The sequence below is a fragment of the Notolabrus celidotus genome, chromosome 23 (genome assembly GCF_009762535.1).
Source record: "Notolabrus celidotus isolate fNotCel1 chromosome 23, fNotCel1.pri, whole genome shotgun sequence".
NCBI classification, from domain to species: domain Eukaryota; kingdom Metazoa; phylum Chordata; class Actinopteri; order Labriformes; family Labridae; genus Notolabrus; species Notolabrus celidotus.
The window spans coordinates 3,044,449-3,057,014 of record NC_048294.1 but is presented as its reverse complement, the minus strand read 5'-3'; the positions used below and the strand labels follow the sequence as shown (position 1 = coordinate 3,057,014).

General features: G+C 40.9%; 1 protein-coding gene across 1 annotated transcript; it reads left to right on the top strand.

The window, feature by feature from the left end:
- The first annotated feature begins 4,013 nt into the window (after nt 1-4,013).
- tmem185 (transmembrane protein 185) lies at nt 4,014-12,544 on the top strand. The gene is made up of 7 exons (XM_034676548.1): nt 4,014-4,289; nt 6,687-6,863; nt 6,953-7,160; nt 7,252-7,335; nt 7,416-7,592; nt 8,585-8,708; nt 8,834-12,544. The coding sequence occupies exons 1-7, from the start codon at nt 4,252-4,254 to the stop codon at nt 9,082-9,084; spliced, it is 1,059 nt and encodes a 352-aa protein (XP_034532439.1). The 5' UTR covers nt 4,014-4,251; the 3' UTR covers nt 9,085-12,544.
- Nucleotides 12,545-12,566: the final 22 nt, after the last annotated feature.

Sequence of the window (12,566 nt, the reverse complement as noted above, 5' to 3'; positions counted from 1 at the left end):
ATTCACCTCTCTTGTCGCCCGTAGAAGGATCCTCTTATCATGGAAATCCTCTCAACCACCCTCAATCAAAGTTTGGTTAAATGACATGTTATTTCTTTTAAAATTGGAGAAGGTGAAGTTTACACTTAGAGGCTCATCTGACAAATTCTATACACACTGGAGACCGCTACTCACTTACTTTGACAATCTGCCTGCCCAAGAAGTCACCTTGGATTGAACTCACTTCGGCCCGTCCGCCGGCCAACTGGCCCAACACTGACTTAGGCTGTTTCCGAAACGGCCTGCTACATACTACTTACTAATGTAGTAGGCAGTAGGTATTGCCTCCTACATACTGCGTTTGAATTTAGTATGTAGTATGACTGTTCTGTCCGATCTGTCATGCAGCATGCTGAGCCAGACTTCGCTGGATTTCCGGTTTTGGAAAGCGGAAGTAAACAACGGCGAAGCCGATAAATAAAAAGCTTATTTAGCATCCATTTATGATTTAAGAAAGTTAGGAAGTGGTTTATATGTAATTTGATAACTTTCACAGCACCCAAAAACAGATTTCCTCCCGTCAAAAAATGAGGAAAAAGAAAAAGCAGAACGAGCGCTGTGCATTATGGGAAACAGTACGCGAGGCAGACTGGTCCGATGCACACTGAGATATTTTCCCGAATCAGTAGACATCCGGGGAGTTTTGGCATACTGCAGATTTTGCTCTTGTTCACATACTACTTACTACATACTGAATTTTGGACATATCAGTACGAACTGCTATTATAGTAGGCGATTTCGGAAACAGCCCTAGTCCAAGCATGCTGTCAACCAGGGCGTGAGCAGTCAACTCCCACCGCTCTCGGTGGTAGTTTGAGCCATACATAGCGACTTTGTATATTTGCACAACTATTCTGCACAACACATTTCTATTTGCACTTTTTTTTTTTTTTTTTTTGTCTTTTTTGTTTTCTTTCTTTTATTTATACCTAAGTTATTTTGATTTATTTTGATCATATTTGACATTGTTATTATCACTGTTCTTTTATTTGGATATTATGTATACATATGTATGTTTGTACTTGTCTGTTTCACTGTGCAACATGTTTGCGGGAGGGAGGGGGGGGGGTGTTCTTGTTCATGTGTGTTAAAAAAAACAAAAAACCAAACAACACTGTGATTTATACCTGCCTTTTGAAAATAAAAATTAATATAAAAAAAAAAAAGACATTTGAAAAAGATGACTGTGTTTGCATTTGTCTTGTCACTTATTAATCTGTTCACACGCACAGCCTTAAATATAGCTGCTTATTTCTAGTTTAACATCTGTCAGTAGTTAGAAGTGTTAAAATAACACCCACAGGTTTATATTCTCTCACTGAATCATTACCCACTTTATTTATTTATGTGCTGGCTGACATGTCTTGTTGCTCAGTGACACGTGGAGCAGCAGAGTCATAAATAGGAGTTGTCTGGTTTGTATTTAGACATGTAGGGTTTTAGAGGTGAACGTTCGCGCTTTTGGAAACTTTTCTGTGCCTCCATTTTTATCAGATTGTATTCATAGCAATAACACATTTATTCATAAAGCACATTTCATTACAGGTAATCTTAATGTGCTTTACATTGAGGATAAAAACATAGAAATCAATAGATGCACCAAGCGGCAACCTCAGGCCGGAGCCAATGTGGAAGTGTTAAAAACTGCAGTTCATTGAGTGTCCACTAGAGGCTGGCTCTGGAAGTACCAGAAACCACATGCACAGAAATTCAAAGAAGCCGATCTTTACAGCAGCAATAAACATGTTCACAGCCTGGTACAAAAAAAAAAGAGTGTAGTCTGGATAGCTCATTTCTCGATCGGCACACACTATAAGGGGAGTGAATTTTGTCATAACACGTCAATTTTGAAGATATCAAGATAACGAGTTTTCCATTATGAGAGGCACAGCTGACTTGATTGACAGAGGGGGAACACTGCAGCTGTTGGCGAGGAGGCTCAAAGCCCGCCTCTTTACCTTGACAGATGTTAGGTTGAGTTCAGCACTTCCAATATGGCTCCCGCCGATGATTGGCTTCAAAACGGCGCTTCAGCAACAGATGGGTGACGTCACGGATACTACGTCCATTATTCATACAGTACGCTATGGAAAATTAAACAGTGTTGAGTTTAGCTTTCAAAGAAGAGACAGATGTGATGGAGCTGAGGTCAGCAGGCAGTTTGTTCCAGAGAGAAGGACCGCAGAAACTGAAAGCCCCTTCACCAGACTCTGATCTGACTCTGGGGATGGTTCAAAGTCTTCCTGATGACCTAAGTGTCCGGGTCACGTTATAGCTAGTGATTCTGTTTTGAATGGGAAGCCAATGAAGTGTTTTGCGAACCGGGGTGATACGTTTGAATTTTCTTGCGTGTGTCAGGACTCTGGATGAGCTGGAGTCATCCTACAGGTTGTTTGGATAGCCTTGCATTCAGGGCGTTGCAATAATCTTCTTCTTCTTCAAATTAAATTCCTATATTATATTTTGTATAATGTAATATATGACGTATAATCGCTCTGCCAATTGATGGAAATTACGTATCAGAGGAAAAGATAGATTTATAGGAAAAGAAAGAGAAACCCAGATTAGATAAATCTCTGAATAATTGCTGTCTTTCATTTCTATATCTGCAACATGAGAAAATAACATGCTGAATAGTTTCAAACTTCCCATGCTGACATAGACCGTCTGAATGTTCCCCTATAACTCTAAGATAGTTGGCTAAACCACAATGCCTCCCTTTTGCCAATTTGCGATAATCTAACCGTGTTGAAAAGAACGCATTGATTAGTTTCTCAGCGTCACTTTGGGATTCAAATGGTCACAGCTTTGAGATGTTTTTTAAATAGTAAAATAATGTTTCTGTTATTCTGGTAATGTGGTTTTCAAAGTTGAGTTCTGAGTCTAAGATTACACTCACTGGGTTTTATTGATATTAAAAATGTGTTTACATTATTACCAGCAATACCCCTACTTCAGAGACTCACAGGAGAAACTAGAGACATGTTGGTGATACTTGACTAAGTATAAAAGTAGTAAAGGTAACAGAAAGTAAAAGTATCTAAAGTGAGTAATCTCTAAAAATAAACACATAATGCAAGTGAAAGTCTGAAGTTCACTTAGAGGCTGATATTTTGTGCCAAAGATGTATGGAGATTAAAGCCTTTATTTTTATGATGAAAAAGGGTTGTCTATTTTTTATTTTACTATTTGTTTGTTTGTTTTTCTTTTTGTGTGTGTGTATGGTTTTATAAAAATTGAAAGAGAAACTTGGATGAGAAGTATTGTGACTCCACAGAATTAAAGCTGGGGTTGGTAGTCAGATTTAGATTCACTTTTTGTTATACTGGTTAAAATGGTGGGGTGGGGTGGGGTAGACCGAGTCCTGAGGAAACAACAGAAATGGTAAAATTCTAAAAGGCATGATTATAAATAAGATACTTCAAAATAAAAGAAAATCAACACAGTAAAATTAATAAAATAAGTAAGAGTGGAAAGAAAAGTTAAAAATAAGGTAGTTAACAAAATCAGATGAATACAAGAAATAAATGCATAAATAAATAATTAATTTTTATAGATAAGATAAATAAATGTTCAAGCTATGATGCAAATATTAATGATTAAAATAATAATACAAATAATATAATTCATGCTAGTTTTCCGTGACTACCAACCCTAGCTAGGATTCTTTATTCTTTAAGATGGTAGACATATCCATTAAAATAAAATGAACACATCAAAAATTGAATTCTGAAATAAAGAGTGACATAATTGTGAGTTGATTAAAATACATATATTTTTTCTTCATTTTTTAAAATTTAGTTCAGTTTAGTTTAGTTTGTTTATTTAGTTTGTTTGATTAAATTTAATTACTTAAATATTTATATTTCGGAAAATTTCCAGTTCCACCCTCCAGTCCAGTTGGTGGCGGTAATGCACCTCTAAGCTACTCATTCGCCAATAAACTACGAAGAAGAAGTGAAAGGTGACGTCAGACGGTGCTCGGAACCATTCGGCTTTCTCCGTCGTCGTCACGTGACTTCCCGTCGAGGAAAAAAAAAGTGAAACAACCAAAACAGAGAGAAGCTACTCAAGCTAGCTCCGAGCTGTGATGAAACTAACACAGAAAACCACACACCGCCTCAACCACCATGTGTAGCTTAAAGTCCTGGGCGGTGAATTAGTGACTGAAGTGTGGACTAATGTTTGGGATCTGACCCGCTGAGTTTAAACATGAATTTAAGAGGACTGTTCCAGGATTTCAACCCCAGGTAACGACGCTGCAACATAGCATTTAAGCTAGCTGTGGTTAGCAGGGCTACATTGAGGACGTTGAGTGAGCTTCAGTCCTCTAAGACACAGAATGGGCTTCAGTTGTGTTTATGAATATTTAACTATGTGTTTATATTAACTAGAGGGACTGTGTGTGTTAGTATACATCTTTAAATAATGAAGTTAATGTTAAAATAATGTGACTGATCCAGGCCCTGCTCGACAGCTGAGGCACCGTTTAGGATTTACTTCAGTCCTGAACTTTTCAAACACTGGATTAATGTCGCAGATTTTAAGTCATATTCACATTTTTAACTTCACTTATTTAGTAAGTAACATCTTCAGACATCAACTGAAATTCACAGCCGTCAACTACCACCTATGTACTGATGTCAAAAGTTGTAATATCAGTGTAAAATGGACTAAAGTGCTCATTTTTAAGACTAATTCAGCCGTTAAACATCAAGTTTGGTGTGAATAATTAGTGTAATAATCATGACTAGGAGCATTATATGTATTTAGAGTTAGAATTACTAACTCCATTCTACGGAAGCCCTAAAAGGACATCATTAAATACATTTGATTTTCTCTGATTTCTCGAGCGTACAAGTTTATAAATAAATAAATACAATTCAAAATGATTATTTCCTCCTTATGTTTAAACTGTCACAGTACTGCACTACCTGCACTGTGTACGTAGGCTGTTTTTAACTTTATTTATTATAATTTTATTGTATTTTATATTTAAAGGCCCTGTGAGGACTTTTGAACTGGCTGAGAAACAGACTGAAAATGATACTGATGCCTCTTTATGACCTTCAATAGCAAACAAGTCCATCAGCAGCAACACTGACACCTTCTCTGTTGTTATTCTTAATGCCTGAAACCGCCCTGAGGGGGTAGGTGTCAGACCAGATGATGGACATCTTGCTTCAGAAACAGACTTTATTTGACTGTTTTCATGGAAAAGAATCACATTGCCTGATAAAAGACAACAGGATGAGATTTTTGTTGAAAACACTACTTTTGCATGTATAGGACAAGAGATAAGAGGTATCACTTTGTCCACAAGGGGGCGCCAGAATCAATACAAAACAAAAGTTCCTGACAGCAGCTTTAAACTTTGCTATTTAAGAGCTGGAAGAGAGAAACAGTGTCTCGTTTTTCCTGTCTGTCTTTGTATATATAGTGAAAATTGACAATACAAACCTTTGAATCTTGAATACATATTTTCACGTTACATTTCTTTTATTCAGACACACTTTTTTAAAAGTGTATTTATTTTTATTGTTTCACAATATATATATATATTTCCTTTTTTGTATTTAATATTAACCTCTTGAAATTAAGAATCAGGAAACTGTCATTCAGCCTTATTTTCATTGTCATTGTTATATAATATATTTATTTAATTTCATTTTTTTTCCTTATTACATTGCTTACCTCTTGTGCAATTTATGCTCTATTTTTTTTATACATGAATTATTATTTTTTTGTTGTTGTTTTGTTTTTGCCTTGCTTTTCCTCTTAACATTAACAAAAAAAATATTTGTAGAGCCCTTTTGTGGCTTTACATGGGCAGCAAAATTACACTGGAAATTAATAAAATCACACAAGTGAAGATAAAGAAATAAAACACATTTTAAAAAGACATAAAATTAGAACTCTAAAGGAATACAATTATTTTAAAAATATGTTTCTTAAGACGTTTGAAATAAATTAAAATAAAATTAAGTTACATTTCAATTCAGATCATTATTATTATTATTATTATTATTATTATTATTATTATTATCCCTTCTTTATTTGTCCGTTTTTATGTTGTTCATATTTGTGCCTTGTTTATTTGTCTTTCTACTAATACTTGGTCACCCTCTTGTAAAGCACATTTCTTGCACCATAAAGAATAAGTTAATTTATTTTCTCAATTTCACAACTTATTTAAAATAATCAGATCAGAAAATCAGAATCAGAAAGAACTTTAATCTCAATGTATCTCAAGAATACAAAGAATTTGACTTTTTGTGTACTCCCTGTACAAACATAAATAAACAGACACTAAAAATCAAGTACTAATAAAAAAAAAATATATATATAAGTACAAAAGGCACAAGTGCAATAAAAAGAAACAATAGACAAACATGATAACGTGCAATAGTGCAAAGATGAGAAAACTGAGAAAATGAAATGTATTGAATTGTGTCCTTTTAGGGCGTCCGTACAAAACATAAAAGGAAATGGTAACCAATCATTTTTTGGGATGTCCTGATCAGCTTTCTTGGCCCCTGAACTGAATTTTTAATATTGAATATTTGCAGATACCAAGTCCTGATGCAGTATTTGTGTTTTACAGGTTCTGTATTTTTGTGTAATCTGTGTCTCTCCTCCTGCTGCAGTAAGTTCCTCATCTACTCCTGCCTGCTGCTCTTCTCCGTGCTGCTCTCCCTGAGGCTTGATGGAGTCATTCAGTGGAGCTACTGGGCGGTGTTCACCCCGATATGGCTGTGGAAGCTGCTGGTCATCATCGGGGCCTCTGTGGGCACGGGGGTCTGGGCACACAACCCCCAGTACAGGTAACAGTCTTACATCCACGTCTAGATTCACCTCGTGTCAGTATGAAGAGAACTCTCTGATGTTTCCTCTCCCATGTGTCGTCTCTTAGAGCTGAAGGGGAGACATGCGTGGAGTTCAAAGCCATGCTGATCGCCGTGGGACTCCACGTCCTGTTGCTGATGTTCGAGGTGTTGGTGTGCGACCGCGTGGCGAGAGGACACTACTTCTGGCTCCTGGTTTTCATGCCTCTCTTCTTCGTGTCGCCCGTCTCTGTGGCAGCCTGCGTGTGGGGGTTCAGACACGACCGATCCCTCGAGGTGAGGAGTCTGCCTGTTTCTCATGCCAGAAAGTTTTATAAGAGAAAGAACATGATGGTGAACATAATCCTCTTCCCTTTCCTCTCCCTAGCTGGAGGTGCTGTGTTCCGTAAACATCCTTCAGTTTATCTTCATCGCTCTGAGGCTGGACCGGATCATCACCTGGCCTTGGCTGGTAAGATACTCAAACCAGAGAGACCACAGATTAAACTGGTTTCTATCATCTCTTAACCCGTGTCTTTGTGTGGTGTTCAGGTGGTGTGTGTCCCACTCTGGATCCTGATGTCCTTCCTGTGCCTTGTTGTCCTGTACTACATCATCTGGTCTGTCCTTTTCCTCCGCTCCATTGACATCATCGCTGAGCAACGGCGAACTCACATCACCATGGCAATCAGCTGGATGACCATCGTCGTCCCTCTTCTCACGTTCGAGGTGAGCTTCAACCCCTGGTCAAAACCTAACCCCCTGAACCCCTGATCTTAAAACCCTAACACTGAACCCTAAACCCTAACTCTATAACTAACCCATAACCCGAACCCCCTAACACCCTGACCCTAAACCATAACCCCTTAACCCTAACACCCTAACCTTAACCCCCCTAACCCTATCCCCAACCCCAACCCCCTAACCTGTAGCCCTAACGCCCTAAACCTCTAACCCTAACCTCCTAAACCCCTAACCCTAATCCCCTGACCCCCTAACCCTTACCCTAACCTTAACCCCTAACCCTAAACCCCTAATGCCATAACCCTAACCCCCTAACCCTTAACCACAACACTAACCCCAATCCCTAACCCCCTAACCCCAACCCCCTAACCTGTAGCCCTAACGCCCTAAACCCCTAACCTCCTAACCATAACCCCCAACCCTAATCCCTAAACCTTAACCCTAAACCCCTAACCTCCTAACCCTAAACCCCTAACCCTAACCTCCTAACCCTAAACCCCTAACATTAAGCCCATAACCCCATAACCCTTACCCTAACCCCTTAACTCCAACTCTAACCTCCTAATCCCCTAACCTTAACCCCAACTCTAACCCTAACCCCCTAACCCTTACCCCTTGTTACATTATCAAAGCTGGGATGTCAAATTATAAATGTACGTCCTAAACTGAAGGGAAAAGTTGCATTAAAAGCTAAATTCTGAAGCTGTAAAATGTTCCTGCACTGCCCCCTACTGGCTTGAAATGAGCACAGCCTTATTGAATGTCAATTGAAACTTCATTCCCAGTAAATTTAACACCTGATGACTCAAATCTGGTTCAGAAAATATTTTTTTAAACCTTTATATGTTAAGTTGTTGTAGGAGGGAAATAAATGTATCACCACAAAGACTTTGAACCTGTTTTTATTTCTCAAACCCGTCCTCCCTCGTTCTCCAATGTAACCTGATTGTGACTCTTTTATTGCGTCATCTCTTCAGATCCTTCTGGTGCACAAGCTGGACGGCCACAACAGTCTGAGCTACGTGTGTGTGTTCGTCCCGCTCTGGCTCTCTCTGCTCACACTCATGGCCACGACGTTCGGTCAGAAAGGAGGAAACCACTGTGAGTATTTACCGCCAGTCCATGTCTCTTGTGATTCTCTCTGTCATACATCTCAGCACCCACAGGATTTGTAACTTCAGCATCCGTCAAGCGCTTAACCGTCCTCTGTCCTGGTCTCCCCTCAGGGTGGTTTGGAATCCGCAAAGACTTCTGTCACTTCCTGTTGGAGCTCCTCCCGTTCCTGAGAGAGTACGGCAACGTCTCCTATGACCTCCAGCGCAGCGAGGACCCCGAGGCGGCTGAGGATTTGCCCGTTCCCGAGCCTCCACCAAAGATCGCTCCCATGTTCCACAAGAAAACGGGCGTGGTCATCACACAGAGTCCTGGGAAATACTTTGTCCCACCCCCTAAACTCTGCATCGACATGCCCGACTAGAACTCAAAGGGGACGGGGCAGGGACTGCTGCACTTAGGCATTCAGACTCTGGAGCTAAATCAGCAGAGGAGACTTCGGCTTGGTTCTATCTGCTGTCCCCTCACCCTAAAACTCTGCATCAGCGTGGCTGCCCTGGGGTGACACATGAGCACCGACAGATGCAGGATCCTCACTCTGGTTTAAGCAGCTGTTCTGACGTGTGGAGAGGATTAAATACTGAAACTGAAACAGAGGACTGCTTTGTTTTTCACCTGAAGTTTCACTCTGTCCCTTCCTCACATTTTTACCCAATCTGAAAAAACTGACAGCAGAAGAGCGTCGGATCCCGACGTTTCAACGAGACGACTGACACGAAACTGAAGAGCTGGATCTACCTGGACTTCCTGACTCAATGACTCTGTAACAGTAGACCCTTGAGGTGTGTGTTTGAATCAAAGATGACTCTTGCCTTTCTTGCGATGGGACCACTGGAGAGAGACTCTAGCTTGAATTTGGGATCAGAAAACCCCCCTTAATGCTTGTTCGCACTTTTGACCACGCAGGTGGAGAAAACAAAGAGAGGTGTGGTGAGAGGAAAGAGTCCCGTTCTTCAGGTCTGTGTTCGATTCCCGTGTGAACTTTGAAGGAGTTATTAAAAGCTGAGAGTCTTCCAACTTCAACTGTAGAATATGTTCATAGTTTGATTCATTGGTTGGTTGCTGGGTCACTATTAGGGCTTGAATATTCGTTCACTTATTAAAAATCGAAGAGTCAATGCGAATAGTACGGTTTTTGTTTGGTTGTAGTACGCTACAGGGCTCTCAAGTTTTGAACTCAGTTCAGAGAGATGTATTATTGAAGTTCTTGTATAAAGGCTGTATTTTGTCCCTTTACCTTTAACAATGTTGACTGCCCTCTCTCTTATGGCTCGTTTCCACCAAGCGGTCTGGCATGGATCGGTACAGTTTGGTACGGGTCGGATCGGTAACGCTTGATCCTGTTTGTGTTTCCACAGCCAACCGTGCCTTACTTAGGGCGGCGTGAAAGCCGGATGCCGATAGCCGCATCAGCTACGTAATAGCGTGACGTCATGGCAGCGCGACACAGTGAACGCTGTTTCTTGACGCCATTTTCCAAACAAAAAAAGTGATCTACCCGAAGTCCACTGGAGATTTAAACATGGCGGGGTTATGTGTTGTTCGTTATCACCGCTGTCAAACAGGAAGTGACGATTCTTTCGACCAATCAACGGACTGCAGTGTTTCTAGCTCCACCTCCTGCGGTTGGATCGGTATGTCTGGCACCCCAACAGAAGGGTACCGAAAAGTGGGACGGTACGGCTCAGTGATTTGGGGACCTGTCCCGGTTTTAGTCGATGGAAACGCCACAAAATGCGTGCCGTACCGAGACGAACCGAACTTAGCCGCTTGGTGGAAACGGGGCTTTACTCTCTCCCTAGCTCTCTTTATTTTTGAGATAAAGTAGTAATTTCGTTCTGTTAATAACGAAAATACTACTGAGATGACTTCCTGTACACACAGGAAATATGGGGAGTAGAGAGCGGGGGAGGCACATGCAGGAAATAGTCGACCGGCCGGGAATCGAAAACCGGCGAGGACTGTAGCCTCTGTATTTGGGACGCTTAGACCGCTAGGCCACCAGCGCCCTCTGTTCCACAGTTTAAAGAAAAGCGGCGTTGTCCCAGTAAATATACGCCCAATGCGTGAGACTTGAGAGCCCTGACGCTCTTCCCGCCTTACGGTGGCTATAGAGCGTCTTAAAGCTGTTTGCTAACTGCGTCAAGTAACAGACGAAGAAGATTTCTAGCTGCTTTTAACAACAAAAGAAGAAGAAAACATTTGCGACAGTCGTTTGGAATACGTGTGTAGTGGTGTGAGACTCAGAAATGGAGATAATCGCAGAGACTGAGCATGGGTGCCACGCCGCTGCCTCACAGAAATACCAACATAAGGGTTGTGACCAACGCTGGTAGTGCCCACTATTATGACGGGGTTTGATTACAAATAATCGACGAATAGATGCCAGTGACTGTGGGAAGAGTATTTTGGCTTGAAACTCCCATTACTAGTGTCACCAAAAGCCCCAGGATCACATTCTCAAAGTACTTGTTCTGGGTACAGCCGTAAGATAAACAGATTACCATCAAAATGGTCGAAAGAAACCGGAAAGTACTCACGATCAAGAATCGGACAGTTTGATTGGGGAGAGAGGAACTGTCCAAAATGTCCAAGTCGTTGGTTTTGGAAGTGTTTGCCGTCGGGAGTCAAGGCAGTAGCAACCAATCAGGTTTGATTGGCTTTGATATAAAGCAGGAACAGTCCATGATAGAAGTTCTAGAAGACGTCTTCAAGAACTTCTATCAAGTCCAGTTTCCTTATGGATTGCCACTATTTGATAGGACAGCTGAAGAGAGACAGGAAATGTGGGGAGTAGAGAGCGGGGGAAGACATGCAGGAAATGGTTGACCGGCCTGGAGTTGAACCGGCGACCCCTGCGACGAGGACTGTAGCCTCTGTATGTGGGGCGCTTAGACCGCTAGGCCACCAGCGCCCCAGTTTGTCCTTTTTTTTGACGCCAACAGCAGACGTGTGCTTTTAAAAGTTGCATCAAAAACATCTAACGTGTCAAAAAGTTGCTTATCGGACTGTCGGACCGCTCCGTCATTAGTCGGCCATTCTGGGATTATTAGTGGATTGGAACTGAGGAAGACCTCTCTGTAATCACAGTAACTCTTTGAGTCCACATTTAGTATTATTCAAACACAGACCTGAAAGACTTCAAACCTTTCCTTTTAAAAAGAGAACACCTGAAATGGCACTTTGTTAATCTGTTCCAAGAGGAGTCCTGTCTGAACTGTCAGTTCTTTGTATTCCTGTTTTCTTTTCTTTTCTTGTAAATAACAGACGCTGCAAAATTAGGGACCAGAGTTTAAGATGGCAGAGTTGAAAGTAAGAAACACCTGGAGAGAGAAAAAAAATAAAACAAGGCAGAGTTTCTTCAAAAACTTTGTCTGAAACATGACGATGAAAGACGCCGTTTCTTCTGTAGCGACTGAAACCTCCTGATACGATAAACACACTACCGGCTGTTCTTTCCTCTCAGCACTCACATGTCGTAACAATGAAACCCCACACCTGACTAATAGAGAGTATTACTCCTGATTCCCTGTTTGTGTGCACATCGTCCACTTTCCTGTATTCAACAAGTTACTCAACAAAAGAAAAGAACAATCATCACGTCTCTTATTTTACATCCTGGTTGCTGTGTACATTTCTTTTTCTACATATCTACATCTTTCTTTTCCATTAAAGCTGTCTCATTGATTGATTTCTCTCCTTTAACGCTGCAAGTGTAACAACTAGAGTTTCCTGTGGTGATAGCTGACCAGACAGACACTGTCACTGTTTTGTTCATATATTTATTTTAGCATTAAACTGAGACGATTCCACCTTCAACTGCATGATGTTGTTTTGTGTCATTTA